At 34.9% G+C, this 26,058-nt stretch overlaps 2 protein-coding genes across 2 annotated transcripts; one reads left to right on the forward strand and one right to left on the reverse strand.

The window, feature by feature from the left end:
* Positions 1-1,201: 1,201 nt before the first annotated feature.
* On the forward strand, positions 1,202-5,479 carry LOC117153973 (PHAF1 protein CG7083). Its single transcript, XM_033328519.2, has 8 exons — positions 1,202-1,490; positions 2,000-2,082; positions 2,183-2,410; positions 2,478-2,687; positions 2,769-2,918; positions 3,116-3,280; positions 3,376-3,552; positions 3,676-5,479. The coding sequence occupies exons 1-8, from the start codon at positions 1,427-1,429 to the stop codon at positions 3,871-3,873; spliced, it is 1,275 nt and encodes a 424-aa protein (XP_033184410.1). The 5' UTR covers positions 1,202-1,426; the 3' UTR covers positions 3,874-5,479.
* A 2,524-nt stretch (positions 5,480-8,003) lies between these two features.
* On the reverse strand, positions 8,004-10,670 carry LOC117153974 (dual specificity protein phosphatase CDC14A). The gene is made up of 8 exons (XM_076617021.1): positions 10,595-10,670; positions 10,311-10,512; positions 9,726-10,025; positions 9,371-9,637; positions 8,986-9,115; positions 8,726-8,904; positions 8,164-8,276; positions 8,004-8,083 (listed from the first exon to the last, which is right to left on the reverse strand). The coding sequence occupies exons 1-8, from the start codon at positions 10,668-10,670 to the stop codon at positions 8,004-8,006; spliced, it is 1,347 nt and encodes a 448-aa protein (XP_076473136.1).
* Positions 10,671-26,058: the final 15,388 nt, after the last annotated feature.

The raw sequence follows: 26,058 nt of genomic DNA on the forward strand, positions 1-26,058 counted from the left end.
CGTCATATATATCTCATGAAAGATTATTTTATGTTTTGACTATCTTTTGCGTTACATTCTCAAATTTCCAATATATTTATCACAAACCTTGATACTTTCCATAAAATGAATTTTTACAATCAAGAAGCTTTTTGTTTACATCATATTATTTCTTTCTTTTTATGAAGAATCGAAGTATTTTATAAATAATCAAGCAATTTTTCTATATCTTTTCTTCTTTCATTTCTTTTCTATTGTAACAAAGTATGATTGAAACAATTCTTTCATGCTAAGATTTTCAATTGTTCTATCGAAAGTTCTTTCGTGTATTCACGATCGTAAAACCCCCCATGGCGTGGGTTAACGAAGAATACAAGATTCTATTATCTATGATCTTTAACCCCGACATCTTATAATAAAGGGAAGTTGTGTCGTTTTTATTGCAAACTTGCTAAATCGAGTTTTCTTTGTCCGCTTATTAAGAATCTTGTCTATTATTCCAAATTTATTTCGTTCAACTTTATGAAACTTAGAATATAATAAAATAAACAAATTTCGAAAAGAAAGGAATTATTAAAATAGGGAAACATAATTCCGGTTGTCCGAAATCAACACGTATCTGGTTACGTCTTCGTACAATGTAAAAGGATTTAAAAAAGATAAGAAAAAGAGTAAATATTTACTACTAAATTAAATTTGAATTTAGAAAGATCTCAGGCATGTTTTACAATGTGGATCTCGTAATTGGAAACATCTGTACACGTGATTGGTATCGCGGCGCGAATGAAGAAAAGGTACGTCAACATGATTAGTATGTGATCAATGAAAATAATACGTAATACGCTTACAAATCAAATCATTTTCTCGTATATGCTTTATTTACAACTCGTATAATTACATAAAACTTCTCAATCAATATTTCCAATTTTCCAATGTCGATATACATTTTTTTAAACAACAAATATATCACGACATAGTGTAACATTGTCTACATTAAAATTACAAAATTAAACATCTTGAATAAATAGCAAAGTAATTATTGTTAATTCAAATTTTTATTGTTCCTAGGAAAAGGTTTTTGAAGCAAAATTCAAATATTCGCGCTACTAATTTTAGCCGACGGAGTCGCATATGTGGCGGCATCTAAAGCGAAAGAAACGAAGTTTTTCTTCGAAATGGCGACATTTCCGTACACAGTCGGTAGTCTGATTCTGTTTCACGTAATTCGCGGCACGTATCAGCTGTTCGGTGACAGTTTGCTAGCAGTGAGAGTAGAGTGTTGAGGTTTATTGTTTAGGAAAGCAATATGGCTATCTGGTGATTAGTAACAGTGCGATACGTAGACAAAGGAACAACGCAGTTCTCATGATATTTGGAGACGCGTGGTGCACTCTGTTTTAGTTTAATTTATAAAAGTAAAGGAAATAACAAAAGGAATCGGTTAGAGATGTTGGAACTCGAGGTAGTGCCCGAAAGATCCCTCGGCTGCGAGCAGTGGGAATTTATTTTAGGCAAGTGACGAAATACTCGCGATGTATCGCGGCTACGTCGTATTACGCGTAATTTTGCGATCATCAAATTAATTCATAATAATTTAGAAAACGAACAGAGAATTTTCGTTATACTCTCTCCTCTTTTTCAAATTGAACTTTATTGATGTTGTCGTCATGTCAGCATTCGTACTTTGCTATTTCATTCTATTTGTAAACACCTCATTTGACAATCGCGCGTAAACAAAGAAAATGGTGATCACTATGAATATTTTGTTGCTTATTATGTAATTGTTTACACGTATTGCCTCGCTATTTGAACTTTTGCTGCTGAATTGTCAATTAATTGGCCAATAATTAATTGGAAATTGACGCTTTAATAAGATATCACTTTATAAATAGATATGAGTTTAATGAGAGTCATGATATTATTTGAAATAATTATGTTGATACGCATATAGTTTAATATAAGCAATTCATGAAATAACGATAATGTGTGGTCTACTTTTAAAAAGGAGTTATTCTTACAGGCATGCATTTTTCCCAATCTGTATCAATAATACAATCCCAAGTGGGCATTATAAGGGGAGTACAAGTACTTTATAGTGATAGTGTAAGTATATATTGATAAAAATTAGATTTATATGTTATTATCATATTCTTTACTTCTGCGTAATTAATGTGGAATTAAATTGTATGTTTTACACATGCAGAATCCTTTAGATGTAGATTTAGTAATAAACTTACCTCATGATGGAGTTCGGCTTATATTCGACCCAGTGGTGCAAAGGCTCAAAATAATTGAGATTTATAACATGAAATTAGTTAAACTCAAATACTGTGGTTTGCCATTCAATTCACCAGAGGTTTTGCCATCTATTGAACAGATTGAACATTCATTTGGAGCAACCCATCCTGGTGTTTACGATAGTGATAAACAAGTATAGTGTTTCCATTTATGTAAAGAATTAGTAAAAATCTGTGCAATCAAATAATGTTGGTTTTTAGGTATTTGTGTTAAATTTTCGAGGACTATCGTTTTACTTCCCCATTGATTCAAAGTTCCAACCTGGATATGCACATGGATTAGGATCATTGCAATTCCCAAATGGAACATCTCCCCTTGTGGCAAAAACAGCTATTTATGTTGGTAACATGGGTGCTGGAGGTGGAAGCGATGAGCATAACTTAAAGGCACCACCACCACCTCTACCACTTGTAATTATTTTTTGCTGGTGTATAGAACAGGACATACGAATATCTAAGCAAGATTAATATTACATAATCACATTTTGTTAGGTTTGCTATCATAACAATTTGTATTTAGAAAAGGCAGATGTCATGCGAGACAAAATGCGTACACGAGGTCTTAGATTGCACCTTTTCACAGAAGGTAGCTCTGTAACAAGGGTATTACTGGAGCCAAAAAAACGCTGCTTAACCAAAGAGGTTATATTTTATAATTTAGTTTGTAGTAGAATTTTTATCCCAAAGTATTGTATAGTCTAAACTTCTTTAAACATTGTAAGTGCCCTTTAAAGTGAGCTGTATGATCGTTACAGCAATGAGAGAACTTTTAAATCTATAACAATTGAACTTTGCTGTATGCTGCATTCTTATTTTTTGTACAATATACACAATTATAGGTGTTATTTGGTGACACTTGTGAAGATGTGCTGAGTGCTTTGGGAGCACCATCTCGAGTCTTTTTCAAAGCCGAAGATAAGATGCGCATTCATAGCCCTCACGCACACAAACGCGATAAAATAAGACGTTCGGATTTCTTCTACAACTATTTTACTTTAGGATTGGTACATTTTTCTCTTAATAACTATTCCATACTTCAAAAAAGTAAATCAGCAAATCGAAATAAATATATATCTAAACATTCTGTCATTTTTTGTAGGATATTTTATTTGATGCCAAAACCCAATGTGTTAAGAAGTTTGTGCTACACACAAATTACCCGGGGCATTATAATTTTAACATGTACCATCGTTGTGAGTTTTCTTTAACTCTTCCACCAGAAAATAATTCCACCGAATCGGGGAAACTTATAGATGTTTCCCCTTCTCCAGTTACGGTACGATATATTTGTGAATGAGATGTATAGTTAAGACAAATAATAGCAGCTTCAACGAGTCTTTGATAAATGTTTGATAAGTGTTTGAGATTAAGATAATTTCAACGATCGTTTGTTTTTTAGATCACTGCCTACACGAAATGGGATAGAATAAGCGAACAGTTGAAGGCTAGTGCACGGCCAGTAGTATTGAACCGTGCTTCCTCGACGAACACAACAAATCCATTTGGGTGTACGTTTTGTTATGGTATACGCGACGCGATCGTCGAAGTCATGGCAAATCAACACATCGCGAGTGTAACTTTATACAGAGCTGTGTGACCTTGATAATTTATACAACATGGTGCATTATAAAGCGCTCTTTGAGGAGCAATTTTTGAAAAGATGAAAACAAACAAAAAATAGGCATGTTTCAACTCTGTCGGAAATTGCATAACATCACCTTTGAAAAAAGACTGTATGATGCAAAAAGAAGTAACGGGAGTGCAAATGCATGCAAAATCCTGATGCAGTTTCTTTTTTTTTTTTAACACTAACGTAACAACATTGAAATCGCGAGGACTTTACATAAAAACAAAGAAAAAAAAAAAAAAAGAGAGGAAGATTACGAAGGATGCAATGACGGTTTCAAGCTCAGAAAATCAAGCGATATCATTTTGAATATCATGTATTGTTGCTTGTAACAATATACATAAATCTTTTTTCCTGGCATATCCAAACCCAGAGAAATAAAACAAAACAAAACAAAAAAAAGGAATAAATATCACGAAAAAAGCAAAAAGATGATCAACTAAGGGGTACAAGTGTCTGCAATATTCAATAATATCATATTTAATATACTGTTTTTATCTTTTGGTTATAAGTTTTAAATATAGTTAAAAATTAAAAAAAAAGGATCTTGCGTGAGCGATGAATATTGTAATATCTGAGCTCTATAATAAAAAGAAAAAAAAATATGAGAGGGGAGTAGTTTCAAAGGATAATAAGAATTTTGATAGTTAATGATAAACCTATGATGATTATAACGACAGTAACGATTAATAACACATGACAGTAAAATATTATAATGTGCTTAGTGCAAGTAAAAAAAATGATATCTAACTTTCGAGAAACCAAAATTTTTTAACGCGTGTTTAAGATAACAGACAAATAGAAACAAAAAAAAGATAAATGATGACACAAAAGCGATGTTTTGGGTACACAAATTAATAGGCATAATATATATTATACATATTAGAATGGCATTATCCATTCAATCTGTGCAGAATTGAATGTAAAACTGTAAAAGTCTATCAAAAAATGATAAAACTATACATTGAATAACAAAAAAAAGTATTTATCAGAGCGGGAGGAATTAAATTCATGGCCTGTTTTTTACGCTTTTATCTATCAAACTCTGATCATTGTGATACGTGATGAAAATTCAAAGCGCAATACATTATATAATATTTAAATTGCAATATTTAAATAAGTTACTTCTTTGCATTAACACAAACAAAGAACAGAAGAAAAAGAGAAAGGATAATTAACTAATTACTTTCTTATACAATTTTTGTGGCATTACATAATTCTTGTGATTATAAGTGTACTCACAAAACTGAATTAGTCTTTAATCTTTTAGTCGCGTAATATGGAATACTATATCATGAATTTCTCATTAGCTTACGATGCCAGAAGGAAAGTTCTTTTCGTTTCTTTTTCTATTCTATAAATTCGAGATTTCACGTTGATGTTAAATTGCACAATTGTATATACCCTATATGAACTTGTTTCCTGCTAATCATAGGGTATAAAGGCGAATATGTTTTATGTATCGTATAAACTTTGATAGTTGATAATCTACAGCGATTATAAGATCTGTAATGAGTAATAATCGTAAAATATAAATAACAAAAAACGCGTTCGAGATTGGAGCGCGAAGCATGAACGATGAATTACTTTGATTGTCACTTTTAACTGCACAGATTCGTGACGATTTTCCTTCCTGTTTACCGAATTAGCAGAAATTTTGTGGTCCATGATTTATGATATAAATCTCTGTAAGTTGTACCCTTCTGTTTCCACCATTGGACACAGATGACATTTCCTTTGAAGTTCAAACTTGAAATATCGAATGATCTCAATATATATATATGTACATATCGAATCTTGATATATATATATGTACATATGTACATATATATATATATATATCAAGATTCGATAGTGATTCAAAAGTGAAAGCGATGGAATAAATATTGTTGTTGAAGAAAAGTGCTAATTGACGCATAATTGTACAAAAAAAGCTTTAAGAGACGCGGATCTGCGTGTTGATCTGCAGTTGTTCTTGTTTCTCAAAATCCTATTTTGATGGAATATCTCCCGTTTTTGTCGATTTTTGTCGAAACAGTTTTGCGTGGAAATTATTTTCAAGTAAATATATAGAGCATAAAATTCTCTAAACAAGCTTCATTGAAGCATTCACCGATGCAATAACAAATGTTCAAAAAAGAAAAGAAAAGGTAGGATTAAAACACAGAGGAAGAGAAAATCAGTGGATCTTTTAGAAATTGTATTCTCTATATAATTATTTCTGATAATTCTTCCCGAGAAATCTCTCTATTTAGTTTATACAAGGACGAATCATTTTGTATTGAATGGATTATAAAATCATGTAAAAAAATTTTCGATAAATCATTTTTCCTTCAATATTTCTTTCAGGCTTTACTGATCCTCGTGTATTTTCTTTTCAACAAATTATATATATATATTATATATATATTAATTATAAAAATATATATATATATTGTATGGTTTGAAAAAATCTCAATTATAATTCAAATTAAACTAGGAAGAAGTAAATTTCGTGTTTAAACGAAATAAAATAATTTCTTTTCTTTTATGTTTACTTACTTATTTCCTTCGACGCGCGTTTTTCAAAGCGTCCAATCCGTAAGAGATGCAATTCTTTTGTCGCGACTCTGAAGTTCGAGATGGTTTGAATTTGTTCATTTTGATTTCGTTCAGTCTATCTCCTTGTGTCATAATATATGGATCCGTAGCCCTGTATTTCTGTGGAGTTCGTTCTGAATCGTCTGTTCCGCGGAAATTTCTTAATTTTCCTATGAGCAAGAAAAGAAAAAAAATTGTATTATAATACCTGCATAGCATAGGACAAAATTTATTTATTTATTCAACGATGTAGATTAGTTACATAGCTTAAATTCTTTTTTATATTCTTCAAGTTTGTAGTTTACTTTCTATACATGCACTAAAAGATACCTTTACAATGACTGCATAATTCAAGTTCCGTCGTAATGTTGATAAATAACAAGAAAATTGCATAAGACAAAGAACACTACCACTACGTTAGAAATTGTAAATTAAACTAATTGAAATTGGATGCGCGCGCAGAATGCTCGGTATGAGATCTATTGGCGCGAAAACTTGTTTTATTGATATTTTCCTTTAAACTCATAATATTCGCTGCAACATATTTTAATAATTCCCTGTTACTTTTCTGAGTCGTCAGTTCTTATAAATAATTTTATTTTAATTTAATTTCGATTCATTATTAATTCCAATTCATATTGGTTGCGCGCGCAGCTATAGATAGATATGAAGTATTGAATAATCGACAAGAAATTGATAATGATTGTTCTGTAAATAAATGTCTTCTTACGTTGAAATCTTATAAAAATACATTTTGTACTAATTTTTTGTTTCAATTTCTATGATTATTTCATTTGTTAAGGTATCATAAGTGTTAAAATTGTATATATATTTCTACGTGGTAAGAAATCTCGATCGATTAGTAATCGAAATTGAGATGCGCGAGCATGTTCCTGAAGCAGTTTTGGCGCGCGGTTGTTCTTTCTTGCATGCTTCGACGTACTCTTGAATTTTTTCCTAATTTTACGTTACAAATTATGCCAACACTCTTTCATAATGAGGATTTCAACTACTATGGTTTGTATAAAGGTATAATAATATAATTCAATAGCCTTTGTAATGTAACAGAGCAAAATATTATATGTTAGTTTTTCAAGGTCAGCAGACCTATGCTAGACTATCAAAGATTTATTAAAATTTCGATATAATTACATGAATTAACTTAGAAACACAATTTTCAATCAGAAAAGAATACTTTGTTAAAAAGTGTAACGTACTACGTATATATATTACCTTATAGCAGTTATATAGTAGCATATCTTTTACTTGTGTTTTTTAAAAATTAAGAAATAAAGTACGAAAATTATAAAATATTGAATAAATACCTAAAATTCTCGTAAATTTCGTTTTGCCTTTTTTCTCTATCGGCAGACTATCGTAGTTTGGTTCTGAAACAATACAAATTTACATTGAAAAATTTCCACTGTAATTTAATGTAATCCTAACCCTAGTTTAAAATTAACATTTTTCACCATTTTTTTCTCTAATTATTTTTTTTTTTTTAGATCATCACTTTCTCGTCAAAGCAGAAATTGAAGATCTTCGATATAAGGGCTGCATTGAAAATTACAATTTTCATAGGTAAAATCTTTACTAGCCTCTAATAAAAAATTCTATTGCTTTTATACTCTTTTCTTATATGATCATTGGTTGATTTTAGGCAGAGACATAAAGTCCTACCTGTGCACCCTCCATCAGGCATATAGTGTATTTTCTTTTCCAATTTGTCTGCGATCGAATATATTCCGCGTTTATGGTGCAATATTACATCGCCATCGCCATAATACTTCAGTCTGCGAATAATACATCACCATGATGTATATAGGTATGTACTGAATATTATTTATACGTCAAGTGTTCCTTTTTTATTTTTCATTAAAAATTAATAGTAAGAAAGACAATTCCTCTCTGTATTAATCCTTTCGAGACGGATTTTCTTTCAATAATAAATGCAATGATACAACATACGGTAACAATATAATGCAATAATATGATAATAATAAATTAAATATAATTTTTAAAATGAAATAATTTCAATTTACAACGAGATTCTATGCTTTAATAAACTTCAATGATGCCAGAAAAATACAAATTATAAAGATTCAGCGATCCTTTTAACAGTTACCTTGAAATATTTTGTCCTATTAGTTTCTAAAGGGTTAAGGTTGTTTTTTTTATTCAATGATCAAGAATCTTTATTGCAATATTACTATTTATATCTAATAAGGGAAACATGAATTACTTATATTGTTGACCAGCGTTCAACAAATTTTTCTCTATATTTTCTAACCAGGCTTGTTGGTGTCCAATAACGGAACCAGGTCTGCAAATCCTTATCCAGGCAATAGCTTCTCTTGCCGTCATTTTATAATGCTTTATTAAATATGCGGCAATTAATGAACCTGTCCTTCCTAATCCAGCCTGAAATATTATTCATATAGTAAATAAAATAAATAAAATTTGAAGATAGATAAGAAAATTGTTTAAAGAACTTCAAATAACTTTGCAATGAACTGCTATCGGACCGCTGGTATTTTCGCTTAGTTGCAAAAATTCATTCAGTATTCTTCTCGGTGGTACCGTGCCGTCTGGCATGAACATATCGTAATGCGTGATCCCTACATCGGTGAATCTATTTTTAAAGCATCGCTTTAATTTCATTCTAAACTTAGAATCATAACAAATTATGTAACCGTATAATTTCTAAGAGTTTCAGGGAAATATAATTCTTTCAGTATTAATAGAGTAATAAATCTTAAAGATTAGGAAATAGTCAATATTTGCAATAAATAATGTAGTTCTTCTACAATTAGATAATCTTATAGAATTTTTGAAAATCATCAGTTGAAACTATTAAGAACTCTGTGATTATGGATTAGATTTGTACCTCGATGCACTGTATGCTTTCTTATTCAATCTGATCACGGCTGTGACTTCGTTCTTTAAAAAGTAATCAATGTAGCACTCAGGTGGATGATAAGGTGTGCCTGGTTCCGTGCTTGGACCAACGAAAGCCAGGAACTTTTGCGGTACCATCCAATTCAAAGCACCGTTTCTCATGTCCTCGTACTTTTCATACTCAACCACATCAAAGTCGCAGAAATTAAAAAAGCCGAAGGAAACTGCTTTTTTAAGAGCGTTCAAACAATCTATTCTCGTAAAATAGATTATATAAAAGATTAATTTCACTCAGTAGAATTAATTCTCCAGTTTATAATTTCCACGCTAAATTGTCACCTGACAAATGAATACTATAAATTGCTGATCCCATAGAGGCATCTCGAAATGGCTTTATAGGAATTTCACCTCCCATAAAAAGAATGTTGTAAGCTTCTCTTGGACTTTTGTTCAGGTATAACACCGCGTAAGAGGCAACCAGGTATGCGGAATTTGCCCTTTTGTGATCTCGTTGTGATGTATAGTGCACGATTTGTCTATGCTCATTTCCTGGGCTCTCGAGCTTCTTACTTACTTTGCAGCAGTATCTGTAAAAAACATTATTAACAGTATTACGATCCGATAGTAATTCCAATGTTTTCAACCTTATTACATTTATTTCTTCTTAATTAATATTGTGAATTTTTATTCAATTATTTTTATTTAATTATACAAGCTATATAATATCGTACAATTTGTATAACAGTATAATTAAATACAAATTCTCTTAATTATACGACAAATAATTCTATGAAATTATTATTTCAAATTTTGTTTTTTTTTCGTATAATTATAAATTATTACAGATATGGTGGACGCTATCAAAAAATAATACTCGAGGGACATATGAAAATTTTATTTAGAAATATAAAAGGATTTTAAATTCTTACTTGTATAAACAGGCGAGGTTTAAAGGGCCAAAATCGTAGTAAAAATTATTGTAAATTAGCTCGTCATCGATTGTAAAGAAGTGGATATTAGATGTGCTTTTTACATCCTTTCGACCGTTGTATAACGTTGCAAAATAGAATTTGTCTTTTATATATTCACAGATATAAGTAACATCTGGATGTTTATAAACTGTAGTAATTTCTAATAGGAAAAGATAAATATAAGATAGTATAGAAAGAATACAAAACAAACAAATTCCTGTCAGTATTCATTTCGTAAGTACCATCTGGGTTGATGTTTCTATTATCGCAAGTACGATAGTTTCTTTTCGAGGGTGCATAATTTGTTTGTTCGTACATGATGAAAGGATATCGAAACGTGCTCTTCCTATAAGCGCAATTATTTTCTATAAACCACACAGCTTGTATGGCAATTAAACAATACCATGTTATAACATTGATAAATCATTTGTAAATTATATGAAAATTATTATCGTCGCAATTTCCTTGTGATTGGTCATTGATTTTTAAAGACGTCCTAGTCATATCTTGCACAGAAAACAATATGCTTCTTTTTAATTTATTATCGTGATATATATTAATTTGGGGATAGTGTCATAGATTTGTCTGTTTTGTTGTCAAAGATAGTTTTTAATTACAAAATTGTAATTAACCAAACACATGATTCTCTGAACCTGGAAAAACAAATGAGATGAAAAGGGAATGTATTTCTTTCTCATATTTTGTCATTCTTTTAGTTGTAGGAGAGAATTTAAGAGTTACTGATTCTATAATACGTGTACCTTGGACAATTTTCATTTTCTAACAAAATAAAATCTGCTCCTAAATTTATCGTTATTTGCCACGCCAAATTACTGATCTCATGTTTGCCAGATGTCTGTCGAGTCTCCACGTTTCTCAACTTTTTTTTCTAAAGAGTTGATTGATCATTGGTCGTTTCTTTTGGATCATAATTCGTATACAATACACTTTTAGAATAATGCATTTTATATTTTCACAATACTGACGTTCCGACAATTCATTTCTAACAATGTTCTAATAACGTTCGCAGGGTTAGAGACAAGAAGAAGTTGCAGAAATATCAACGCACGCTACAAAGGGTGAGTCAAAGTTTTTCATTTTCTCTGCTTTCAGACTATAATTACAGTTGCGTTACTTTTAATTAAAGTGCACGTCCTTGCATGCCTTGATCATTTCTCTTGACGTCTTTAAAAAGTTTCGTAAAAAGTCGACACCGAGGTGTACCATTTTCATTAACTCATACGTGTTAGGAAATATTTACAATTCTAAAAATGTTGCAATATGTTCAGTAATGTAAATAGTACAATAATAATAATAATTCCAATGACATTAAAATATTGCGGAATATAAAATCCATAGATCATAAATCAGTAATGTAAATAGTGCAATAATAATAATAATTCCAATAACATTAAAATATTGCGGAATATAAAATCCATAGATCATAAGTCAGTAATGTAAATAGTGCAATAATAATAATAATTCCAATAACATTAAAATATTGCGCAATATAAAATCCATAGATCATAAGTCAGTTTAAATTCCGGAAACTTAATTTTATTAATTTATCCAATTCCTTTGATACGTCGATTTGATAACGTGGATCATCGATGACCATCGTAGCGGTCAACGCGTTAATCCTAGCCTCTGACCCTATCTAACAGTTTTTCTGCAATTTTTATGTCGCAATCTTGTTCTCATTTGAAAAAGGCAACGAAACAACCAGCCTCGGATGGCAATCTCTCTTAAATCTTCCATTCTTCTCGTACGAAGAATCTCAACGTATTCCACCTTGACCATCTTGCGTAAAACTTTTCCTCTTCTCCCCAACCACTGCCTCCACCTTGTTTTTCCACTATGTCACTGCGGTACAATTTGCGAATGCACCGGGAAGTGGTTTAACATGCAACGTGAGGCCTAACCGGTAAAGCGACTGATCGGTATTTACGATTCAAGAGAAATCTTTCGCGGGACAACAAGGCGGCTCCGTCCATCCGTTCCGTGCATCCATTCCCTGCGTCCGTCAATCCGTTATAATTTCTCCGTTAATAGAATCCGAGATTTCGTAGCGATCCGTGCGATGCATTCGAAATCCGCCCAGTCGCCGTTCTCTCTCTCCCTCCTCCGTGCTCCTCTTCCTCTTCTCGTCATCTTTCGTTCCTTCGCCTCTTTATCGATCGAACTATTGCTTTCTACTGTTATTTCTCAGCGTTTTTATGTAAGAGTTTCACCAATTTCGTTATTTTTGGAACGGTAGTTGTCTTTCAGTCACGCGTCCTTGCGAGTTTTTACCCTCCATCAGCTAAACTGCTTTTTCATTCTTGTCATCTTTTTCTTATTTTATTGTTTTCTTTTTTCTCGTACGATTAACGAGCTTATATGATCCTTCACGTTGAAACTTTGTCGGCTATTTTTTGTTTATTTATTTATCGTCACTCTTGTCGTCGTATTTAATTGTCCGTAGCTTGCGTACGAATATCGCGAAATTTCGCCTACCATTCTAGACTTTCGTAAACTTGAGAAAATTCTTTCCCTCCTCCGGTGCTTCTCTTCTTCTTTCTGTCATTTTTCGTTCCTTCGCCTGTTTACCGATCGAACCGTTTTGCTTTCTACTGCTATTTTTAGGCGTTGTTGCGTAAGAATTTCACCAATTTCGTTATTTTTGGAACGTATTTCTTTTTTCGTCGTGGCTTGCGACTGGCCTTTCGAGTTTTACCACTTAACTCTCCAATAGGCAAACGTATCGTTTTTAACAGCCAAACCATAGTATTTCAGGTGGAAGTTTCATCCTCTTACTGATATTTAGATTTTTTAGCGATTTGGAATATTCGACAAAGAGAAAGATTCGTAAGGACGGAATTAAAGAGCAAAATTTCATTGTCTGTCTACGAAGCTCACCAGTTTTAACTCTTCCAGATTTATAATATAATTTCGCACATTTAAATCAATTTAGAGAACAGATTAACAGTTGATACAATCGAAAGTCTTATTATAATATGATTATAATTATACATTTGGAAATTTAATGTTACAACCTAACAGTTTCATGTTTGCTATCTTATTCGTCTTTCGTTATTTGTTATATAATTTTTCATATTACTCACTTACTACATTTTTCGTCTCATTCTTCATCTTGATCTTCTTCATTCACGTTTCTTTCGTCATCTTTCTCCATTCCAATCTATAAACATTCCACGTGTTTTATTCCTCCATAATATTATTCACAGCTTCTTTATATCTTTCGCTCGGACATTCCGTTTCTCACGGTTTCCCCTTTCGTTTGCCTTTATCTCCCTCGTACACGATTTATCGTTTCAAATTTCGTTTCTCCATGGCTTCGTTACCAAGAACGTCTCCCAGTCCCTTCATCTCTTCGGTTTCTCCGTACTCTCCGTCTCCTGCTGTTCTCCATTTCCTCCCCTTTCTGCCGATAAATCTGCCCCTCTCCACACGCCTTTCTTTTCCCACTTCTCGCCTCTCTGTTTCTCTATCCCTCTCCTTGTTTCTCCGCCCTCTCGATAATTCCATTCCCAATGTCCCCCTTCGACAATTATCTCGTCGTCGCTCCTTTTTTTCTGTCTACCACGACTTTCCTCGTTGCATCTTTTATTCTTCGCGTCTGCGATATCCTCTTCCTGTACTACCACCCCTTTTCTTCCATTTTCTCTTTTTTCATTCAGCTTCCTACTTGCACGATGGTTAGACTGCGGATTCGCATGCGTTTTGAAGGCATTTTAAATAAATAGAACATCGATAGAAAATTGCATATTTTATATATTTTGTATTTTTCATATATTTCTGTCCATACGTTTGCCTGTATATTCTACCTTTACGTATCGTTTGTATTATTCGCATTTTCGAATTTCCCTTAAGCGCGTACAAATTTTGCGGTCTAGCGTTAAATTTTAGAATAAAATGTACGATGGAATTTACGACAACATTTAGAATTGCAGAATAGAAATTTGTTAAGAATTAAAATTCTTGCAATGGAGTCTTTCAGTCGTAGAATAGAAACTTAATAAAAATGTATTTTTTTCTGTTTTAATGTATAATAGAATGCAGCCTTCGGTAAAAATGAATAAATATACAGGGTGTATCCAATATCTTTTGATTTAGCCTTTTGTTATATTTGCATTTAGTTAGTGGATCGACGATATTTCTTATTAAAATTATTTTCTAAACATAACTGAAAAATTGGAACCTCTGTTATTTCTAATGTTACAACGAATATATTTCATGTATTCTTTTTGCACAGCATATGCATTCTCAAATTTCCCATAAACACATGAAAATCCGTAGTCTATTAATAAACAAATATAAATGGAAATCGTCGCTTCCATGTCGTTCGTTCTCTGTGGCTACCTGTCGTCGACCTGTGCAAGAAACTATTCAGATAATCATCTTGTTTCTTAAGATGAGACTACATAAGGTTATCTTATAAGTTGGAGTCTCGTACTCGGAGTATGTTATCTTTATCGGAGAGATGATAAGTTGACACGTGTAAGAGTAACTAAACAATGATAAGGTCGAATCGAATTCGTTGGAGTTATTTGTTGGCATTGGTTATTTAATACTATCTATCAGTGTTGTGTAAATCTTGCTTTACTCGCTTATCGTTCGATTTGAATTCAAGGTAGATCCGATTGCGAGAACAGATTTATGTATTATATGTATAGTACAGAAGCTGAGAATATATTCTTATGCGTATAACCGTACATGAATTATTTGACAGGTTTAGACAAATAACGTGGCAAACTTATTAATTTGAGAAAAATTGCAGATAAAGATGAGTTTTAAAACATTGGTGAAAAGTAAGGAATTTAAAAAAATTTCTATCACAATTAATAATCAAAGAAATTTTTTCTTTCAAAATGCTTGCTACGACTAATTGAAATTCTAATTACGTCGGGTGGATTAATTTATTTAAGTTAATTCTTAGATACGATTACTAGTACCGGAGATAAAGGATAGATCAAGAAATCGCAATGAAGCAGAGCTTTCGTTCTCATAAGCAAAGGGAAATCCAGTTATGGACGGTTAATTAGTACTCGAGTCGCGTGAAATTTCGACACCCAATTCGTCTTAGTCCTCTCCGCGCGATGATGTATTCCTTTTTGCGGTTGACTCGGTCCCAGACTTCGGGTGAAGTCATTGTTTGGTTCGTTGGGGAATTTGGGATGTTTAATTGGGAGAAGTACTTGCAGCATTGTAATGGATTAGTTACTGCGAATACAAGATGAATCACTAGATAACGATAATGTGTCATCTGTTCGAATGATTCAGTTCAAACTTGTTGTTTAGTATCGACTACCGTTCCTTACAATATTTGTAAATTCACCTCTTTCAAACGCCAAGATGCTTGTAGATGGTACATTTTTAAACTCTACAGACCATTTCTCTCGGATCATTTCTTCCGTAGATTCCATTCATCGTTGGCTACTTTGGTTATTCGGTAATTTCTTGCGTAGATTTTTATCTTGAAAACATAAATCGATGTAATCTGTATCGATGCAATGTGGATATTTCGTATGTATACTGTTTAATATTTGATATTTATTCAAGTTATAATATTCATAAAATTTTCATAAGAGCTTAAAAATTGTTGTGTTTAATCGTTCCAAGTATTTCAACTACAAATATCATTCTCCTTGTTCGTCTTGCGTATCGAACTATTTAGCGCGCAGAATTTTAAGACAACAAAAAGGTCTCTAGTTGCAGGGAAATTTTATTTCAAATTACGACCGCTCTAAACGAGTTACGAGGGTGTATCGATCAAACTGATACGTGTCTTTTGCGCCCATTAAGCGTGTGTTAGTCATATCTGTGACAAAACCAGATCGATGGGATATATTGGAAAGCGTTGTGTGCTCCGAGTTATCTTGGTACTTGAACATGGGGCGAGAAACATCTCACTGCGCTTACGCGAACCCACGTACTAAAAAGGCGGAACCTTTCTTATCCCACTATGTCCGAAGGAATTCTAACATTTATCATCACATACACGTATACACGCGTGTAGAGTATTTCCAATTTCAATTTTGGGCGCGGTAGCAATTTTCTGGTCGCGTTATACGAGCACCACGTGACACGTGCTGCAGTGATTCTCTGAAGAAAAATGAGTCGTAAAATTTCGCAGACGCATGATGTACAATAAAACAAGCATAAATACAGATTGTTTGAATTCGATTGATCGGCTGGCGAGTAAGGAATAAGGTTTATGAATGCGGCTGGCATTGTGCGGTGGGTGGGAGGGCCGAATATGGCCGCGAGTTGGAAGATGAGCGTGGCCGATCGAGACGATGCCGGGCGAATAAGGACGTGACGTAGTTATATCCTCGCGTATAAGGAAAAGCGGATTCGCTGTTAATAGTCAATATGCATTAGAGAAACAATGAGCGGATCTTCGTGCCGCACACGACGACGACGACGACATATGACCGCAGCAGAGGATGTTGGTCGCGAGCGTTCTGTCTCGTGGCCACCTTCTGGAAATTTTTAACGACCGGATTATGGTCGACTCATCGCGCTTGTCCTTCGAGGGAATTCCTCCGACGAGTTGTTTAATCGTAACTCAGCTTTACAGAGATTAACTTACCAGATCGATATCTGTTACTGAAAGTTTCGTGCGCGTTTAGGTACGCACATCCCTGTTCACAAAGCGTTAGACGAACACTTTCTGGTTTCATAGAAAGCGCGACGGTCGATTAACTTGTTAAGGAAACGATTAATCGACCGGAATTCTGCGTTCCAGCGAGAATGTTGCAGGTACAGTTCAAGATAACGATTTAGGAATTTGCAAAAATTATATTCCATGGAGTTACAATCGTTTATCGCGATCCTCGTAATCTGCTAATTGGAAGATCATTGAAAAGACGGTGAACGTATTCAGCGCGGAAGTTAGAGATTTGGAGTACGAATCAGAATTCAGAACTAGATAATAATAAATACAGTGGGAAAATTAGTAACACGAATGATAGATTTGTTTAAGGCAATGGTCGAGAGGGATATTTAGTTTCATTGTACGCAAAGTTACACCATTGAATATTTCTTTATTTATTTATTTATCCAAAGTTGATGAAAATTCTATCTACATTTTTTGTCTTTTTTTTTAAGGTTTCATAACATAATTTTGTTCCACGCTGTGATTAAATGTTGTAATATGTTTGAAGAGAGGCGCGTAGTCATATACGAACGCGATTGCGTACATCGCAAATGCAAAATTGGAATCCAGTTGTCGGTATTCAATAGCCTTATCCAGCTCGCGTAACGTTACCCGAGATACGTTGCGCTTAAAATAGATCCCGAACGATACCAGTTGGAAGCGTAATTAGCCGGCTTAGAAATCGCTTAACCGTAGAGGGAGATGTTCCCTTGATTCCTTTTCTTCTTCTTAATCGACCTGGTTTTCAGCTGTCCCGATTTCTGCTTTCTGCGGCCAGGTTTAAGCAACTATCGAGAGGATCGTGAAAAAAGAGCATCTTTTAGCAGCTAACAAATCTTCTATCAGAAGAATCAGGAAAGGAAATACCCTTTATCAAACTAACAAATCCCATACCAAAATGATTATCAAAAGAATATGCGAAGAATTGCCGAAAGAATTTTACTCGTCTCACAAATCCTTGATCAAAGATGTAGCAGAAAGATAGCCAAAAATCGTTTACCAAATAAGCCTCATTCATTCGACGAATCTTCTATTAAACGATCATAAAGATTATCAAGCTATCATCCTTTATCGATGTAATTCTACAAATTCTTTATCAAAACGTCATCGAAAGAACAAGTAAAGAATAGTCGAACGAATCTTACTTATTTAACTAATGCCTTACAGAGCAACTGCAAAAATGATCAGCAAAGGAAGCATGTTTTACCAAACTGACAAATCTTCTGCCAAATTATCGAAAGGATCAGCAAAGAAAATATCCTTCATCGAATTACCAAATCGTCATCAAACAACTATAAAAAGCATCACCAAAGGGAACGTCCTTTATCAAGCTATCGAAAGAATCACCGAAGGGAGCATCCTTCGTCCAACTAACTCAACTCGTTCGAGAAAACCAGCCTCCAATCCAGTGGAACCCGCCCATCAAAAGCCACGATACAGACTACATTTCACTTGGCGAAATGTCATCGATCGGAATCGAGACGAGCTCCATTGGAATGTTGGTCGCGAAAGCATCGTGGCTGGCTCTCCTATTCGATAATTTGGACGTTGCAGAGCGGCGTGAGGCGAAGGTAACTGGCACATCCACGCACCGCCGCCAAAATACCGGCATACAAGAAGAGGCTAAGGAACGTGTACGGGGACACGAGGTGTACGTGTTCTGCGAGTGAGAGGCCGATCGAGGGATAGATGCTCGCGAAGCGGTGGCTCTGCTTCCGCGTGGACGGACAATCGCCTTTGACGAGCTCGTTCGTGTGCACGCGCTCTCTACCAGCACGGATTTCATCGTCCCGCCAAACTACCACGGCATAACAATCGTCTCTATGCGTGTACCGATACAGGGTGTCCTGTTACTATCATGTTACTATCAAGATTATTAGGATTCTATATGTATGATATATATATATATATATATATATATATATATATATATACGGAGAAACGAATGGAGAAATTGTGAGATTTTTAATAGAAGATTTGTTTTGAGTAGGCTTATCGTTAGGTTGCACTGAGTCGAGCGCATCTGAACGTGAAATCCAAGTGCATATGTAAGGATCTGTTTGTATGTATTAATTATTGGAACAAGCAGTGTGTTTTGCATGTATTTGTATATTTTTATATGTTACGCGCACTCCAAGCGTGGAATCCTTAGATGAAAAGAAAAAGAAATGGATTTAGTCCCGGGGATTCCTCCTTAAAGTGGTTCGACGCATCTGGCTGGTTTCTTTTCAATTCCTGGCTTCTTAATTGTCGTTTTATGTAATTTACGTTACTCGTGCCAAAGAGATGCCAGAGCTACGAGTTTTCCTCCTTTGTCGTGCAAATCTATCGTTTAAAAATCATTCTTAACGTGTATTTCTTAGGATCTATACTTTGGCATTATCGCATGCCTCGTTGAAACAAAAATCCATCTCGAAAAAGAAGAAAAATTTCTCAGTTAAAATTCCTCAAAAATAAAGATTTCGTTCGTAAATTTTATTAATTCCTTGCTAAAATTATTCTGTGACGTTCTAAGACATTCACCATAGAGACGAATGTGTGCAGAGATAAATGAGACTCAAAAAAAAAGTGATACCCAATTAAACTTTCTCAAAAAAGAAATCTAACATAAAACATACTAGAAATTTCACTCAAAAATGTTCAATCTATCGTTACACATAAAGTGATTCTATTTCTGGTTGCGTGTCTGATCGTGGGACATCCTGTAGGTGTGTGTTTCGCCTGAAAGACAGAGACACGTTAAGAGAAGAGTTAAATGACACCGAAAGATACTAATAAATAATTGTTCTGAGTTTTCCTAATTCATCGTTACACATCTAATGATTTTATTTCTGGTTGCGTGACTGATTGTGGGACACCCTGTACGTGTGTGTTTCACCTGGGGGACAGAGACGCGTGTGTACACGCGTCGAAGAAAGCTCTCCGCTCGAGCCACGCCACGGAACTCTCTTGTCTCTCCTCTCGTCGCTGGATGACCGCGGTCGATACGCATGAGCATTCGAATCACGACGACGGAGCGGGCACGTAACAATTTCTGTTCTTGGGACTGGAGCCACTGGATGGATCGTCGATCCTTTCAGTTGGCCGTGTTGCACATCCGCGCCGCTGTCCCGCCTTTTCAATCTTCCTTGTTGCAAGAGAAAACTGCCAGCTTTCCTCTCTTTCGTCCTGCTGTCATTTCGATCGATCGAACCTTTCGTTTCAAAGAATTCTCGAGCAATTGCTCGAGTACGCAGGAGACCGATATCTGTTAACTCTTTCGAGATAGAGTTTCCTTTTAATCTATCGGTGGAAAATATTGAATTCGAAAGCAACATTTCATTTATAATCTTTTCTTCAATTAATTTAGGCTGCGGATGTAAATTTTCACGAATACGACTAAATAAGTCAAATCTATGCAGAGATTTATTTCATCGCTAAATGTTATAAGAACGACCATAGTTCAGACATTTTATGTATCTCTGCATATTACCTTGCATTCTATTCACCGCCGACCAATATCAAATATATCGATCTTCGTTTATTTGTCAATATCGTGGTTTTGAAAGAAGATTCCAAAGATGTGCTCAACATTTTCTTTTTCTCTATTTGTCTCACGTAAATCTTACAATTTTATGAAAAACAAATCATGGTAAACTATGATAAACTACTCTTCTCTAAATGATGAAAAACCTTTTTGCATCCTTCGTTTGTGTGCTGGGTGTCTGAGAAGTGTCTCTTACTTTAGCACATATTTTGTATCCTGGCGAAACGATGTTTCAGGTACTTTATTTAGATCCTTCGACACCGTTGCATTTACGTAACTTTTACACGATATTTGAATACTTGGTCCCTGATAGTTTACACCATGTTAACGTAAAGTTCTTTACAAATTATCGCAGTAACATAATTCATCGAATTTGAATTATCCTATGGTTTGGAAGAAACAGTTTAGTTTGAAGAATAAGGGTTGTTTTCGATTGAAACGCGTCAGAATGATGCAAGGATTTATCGAAGACAGGAAGTTGAAACTACATGACGTGATAGTGGTCATTTTAACTTATCGCGATTCTACGTGATTCCCGTTAGGATGTTGGACATGCAGCTTCATTCTGTTTGGACGACGCTGCAAATTTATCTTCATAACTGTGCGCGATTCGGGTCGAGACAGAGCACACAGAAGGTTTTCGATTTAATATTCTGGAACTGGCTCGATATAAATTTCGGAAATCGGGCCTCCTTGGCCTTGGACGATGAGAGTCAAAACAAGGTCCCAAAATGAAACTGGTACAGAGCATCCTTACAATCTTTTGTCTTCGTGCAGCTGCTGAAAACACGAGCCATAGTGATTTAAGAATAATACTTTATAGAAGCGATGGCTTTTAAAATATCGAAAATAGATAGTTTTATTCTGAAGCTAATGTCTTCTATGTATAATTAATATTAAGACCTGGAAGTGAGATAAATGAAATTTAGTAACTTAGAAAATAGTAGCATTATAAATAACTATAGCGCAATATGATTCATGGATTATGAATAATTATAGTGCAATACGATTTACAGCTTATAAATAATCATAGTGCAATATGATTTATGGATGATCAATAATATATATATAGATATAGAGAAAATAATAAAATTTTGATCGTTGATAATTTTTTAACGTTCTGCGAAATGATGAAACTCTAGTATCAGAAATATTCTAATTCTTCCGAGAACATCAAATCTTCATTTTTGATTGCTAGACAAAGTATCAATCTCTGACGTTAGACGCTAAATTCTTCGAAACGTATTCTAACGTCGAGAAATTCCAAATTCCAGGATACTCCGTCTTCTTCAGAACCATTAAACTTCAGTATGCAAAACATTCCAACGTCCATTCAGACACATCAAAGGGGTTAGAATCCCCACTACTGGATTCTCTGAACAATTCAACGATTTCCTCTAAGCGAATCCCCTTTCCTTCCAAAAATACACAACTCGCAACTCGGGCCTACCCTTCCCAGAAATCTTCGATTCGAGACTTTGTATCTACGATGTACATCGATGGACCTGTTCGGACGATCAAATACCTACCGCTCTGACAATTCCACCATTAATATCGAACATATTATATTACAATTGAACATAATCGTACTTAATCAAGTACAGTGGTATGCGCTCTCGAGCTTAAAATAATTATCGAGCACAAAAATACGATACGATCGTATCATATAATAACTTGGTACTTATACGTGAAACCTGGTCGAACGATCGAATACTCTGACAATTTCGCTGCTAATAAACTTTCATTTGGAAAAATGGCACGAATCAATCCGCGTTGCTGGACGCTACCGAGTACCTAAGAGGCGGTATATTCGCACGTACGAACGACAGATCGTCCGAGCTGTAGCATCACGGTGGGTGAACGTAGCCGTCCCCCGTTGGTTTCCAATCGTTTGATGACGATATTTCAACATTCGAACGTCGCCGGGTGATCATGGTGCAAGATTTAAGTCTTGATTCACCGGGACGCCGATTGATACGCGGATCATGTACACGCTGAATTCTTATGCTAATGCGAGAAAGGAGCCGAGAAGACAATACATCCACATCCAACACCGGCACGCTGCCGCATCTGTATACACTCTGCGTCCCGTATTCTGTATTCTGTCAAGTGAATTAATACAATCACGAGGACCGCCGGGTGATTTTAGATGCGGTGAGATCGTGATCGCCGCCGCCACCGCCACCATAGGCCGTGGCCACGCCATGCTACGCTTTATCGAGCTTTCTCGTCGGGAAAACGGAGATGGTCCCGATCGTGACCTTGGGAAAACCATTTTACCAACGCTATAATCATTTGTCCTATCCTCGTTGCTGTAATATCGCGGACGTAATCGTTGCATCGTTCGACATGCAAGCAGAGTTATGCATTGCATTGAGTTATGGTCGTGCGGAGATGCGAGTGTCGACGACACTTATTTTTGGTACTTTGGTATCCTGGTATTCCGATACTCTGATATCTATTGGTACTTTGTTGTTCCGTACTTGAGTGTTTGGCTTTTGGAGTTGGACAGATTTTCTTTCTCTGTTATACATATCGTTATCTGGACTTTCGCACCATGGTTTATCAATTAATAGTATCAGAGAATTGACAAATTAGAGGAGAAGCGGAGACTGCATCGTGTAATATGGAAATACAGGTTTTGGTTGTTCGGATGTTCGGTTTTTAAAGTCGCAAATGTGATTACAATTTGATTATATTTTTTGTTATAAAAATTATGACTTGGTATTTGACTGGTTGACCTGGATATGCAGCACATAAACTGGAAATTAGAATGCAATCACAAGTATTCTATCTAAAACTTTTCTTCGGAATTCGTTATTGTCGCGATATGTGTCAAGGATAAATAAAAATATGGAAACGAGTAATTTATTTGGAGAAGTTGGCGGCCAGTGATGTATCTGATCAACGAACTTGATGCTTCTTCTAAGGAAGTCGTGTTTCATACGTATTCGTCCTAGGCAAAACAACACGACTAACGATAACACAAAACGTAGTAACTCAACAGCTCACTAACGCCGAAAACACTTGTAAAGCCAAGCAACATCAAATTACTGGGCATGTAACACGCATTAAGAATTGCATCAAGTATACTAATGCGCGTAAAGACGCAACGACAAGGTGTAACGCTTGCGAAAGCAGCCTCTTCTTCGTGAAAATTAATCGACGTCTGGCTAGGGGAGTCTTTTAATAATAACTCATCATACATATGCAAAAACCATTGCGTATAAGTTTCTTTTACGTGATTGATTTATTGAGTCGTTCGTTAAGAAAGTCTCAACTGTACTGTGACTGACTACCAGTCTCCTTATATCCCTTCCACTTCTTTCGTTCTCCGTTTCTTACGCGTCTCTGTAGCACACGTGGGACCTGCTTCCGGTTCGCCCGGTACCCGAACATTACGGTATCGACAACTTCCGGTCATCAGGCGTCGCGTGAACCTTCTAAAACGTTCGTCGATCTCATGAACCGAATACGTATCTGCCTTAACGTGCATTTAGATAACGCGTGTGGTTCTGCATTTTTCTTCCTTTAAAAGTCCCCTCACACACATACGAGATAACAGAGGATGGGAAACTCGAACGTGGTTGCGGATGATAAGTGGACTGCGGATATTTATGCATTTATAGGAAATTCGAAAGCGCGGAGTTGCAGGAAATGCACATGATATGAAAAGGTAGGATAAAATATCCAAAGTACAGTGCTCGGTATAATACTTGACATGGATAGATAAATTTCTCATCGAGATTCCACCTTTTTAAATGTATTCCCAGGAATAGGAATTTACATAAAAATCCGCAGTCTAACGACGAGTAAGTAGGAGAAAAAATATTTCAACGTTAGAATTGGTAAACTTGGTGCGATTGGTTTCTTCTTCGTCTTTTCTGTTTTTTTGATTGCCTTTTTCGATCTTGAGGTTATCGATGTTTTTCAAATTTTATTACCGTATTACACGAGATCTTTTTCTTTTGGCAAGTTCGTGTAAAACTTCGTATTTATTTATTTTCTAAATCATTTAATTAGCAAGAAGTGAAGGTAGATAGATTTTATCTGGAAAGAGCAAAAAGAAAAAAAGAAGAACGTGTTCTGAAACGTGCACAGTTGTGTCGTACTTTTATTCAGATCACCGCTCTCCGAACTGGGTTTCATGGATCATTGGTGCCTCGTCGACTCGTCACAGATTCCCCGGCGTTCTGTGAAATTCGAAAGGAACAATGTTTTAGTTTTCCAATCATCGCTTCGACGCTAAAAGCGCTTTCCAATGTAAAATCTCACGTACGAAATTAAAACATCTCCAATTTAAGTCCGCTGCTATTTATCATGAAACATTCTTCTCTGTTACGTATACAAAATCCATCGCGTTTATTTTTTAGGTATGAAAAGATTAGGATTAATCAACGTTAAAAATCAAATTAAAATTTTAACAATTGAAATACGCGACCAAATATAAATCCTTAAAATTTCCACTTATATTACTTTCATCCTATCATATACAACCTTCAAGCTCATGATATAACTTACAAATAAATTAAATAAATAAACAAATAGACATATCATCGTTTATCAAAATATTATTTTCCATAATGGATGTTAATTTATTAAAAACATTTATAAGTTGTAACTTAAAAACTATTTAAACGAACTAATCATTCTAAATGATAAACTGTGATAGAAAACTATAATCATACCGTGGAATATCTCATTTGACTACGATCTCTATTTCATAAAAGTCTGTATTTAAATTACGTAGCCTCTGCAAACGGAGAAATCAGACGTAAGATGCTGTTTATCGCAGTGCGCATCGACGATATGGTCGGTTCATGGAAATTACCGGTGTTCGGAGTAGATTTTCTATTTTTTTTCCTTTTTTCCACGATTGACCATTGACGCAGGAGAGAGAAGAGCGGTAAGGCCGGTAAGAGCTCGCGATGTAACGGTCGTTCTGCCTGGCCAGGGTGGATGAGTGTAGCATTTCCCGTATTGCCATCGTAACTCGCGACTACTATCCGCGAAATGACAACTGCTAAACAACGGATAGTGGTTCTCGACCATTGCGACCAGGGATTTCGACTTTCTACCGATTCCAGTGACAGACATTCGCTTGCTCGTCGCGATCGATCCGATCGTAGACGCGACCAATGCTTTTACATCGATCATGAAATAGATAGACCGGAGGAAAATTGAGATTTGTTGAAAATTTGGTGGAAATAATTTGGTAAATAGGATCGACGAATTTCGTATCAGACACGGAGTAGATACGGTAGAAGAAGATTAGGATTTGTCGAAGAATTTTGAGAAATTATTCTATTAAGCGAGATTGATAAATTTTATTTCCGATTATGGAACAGATAAGCTTGAAGGGGAATGGAATCGTATCCATAAATATTTCCATTAACTTTGGAGAAAATAATTCACTCAATGCGATTTTGACGAATCCGTGTTTGTGTCCGTGATGGAGTGGATAAGCTGAAAAGAATTTGTTGAAAATTTTCAGAAAATAATTTATCAAATGGGATTAA

The sequence above is a fragment of the Bombus vancouverensis genome, chromosome 3 (assembly GCF_051014615.1).
Source record: "Bombus vancouverensis nearcticus chromosome 3, iyBomVanc1_principal, whole genome shotgun sequence".
Classification (NCBI taxonomy): Eukaryota; Metazoa; Arthropoda; class Insecta; order Hymenoptera; family Apidae; genus Bombus; species Bombus vancouverensis.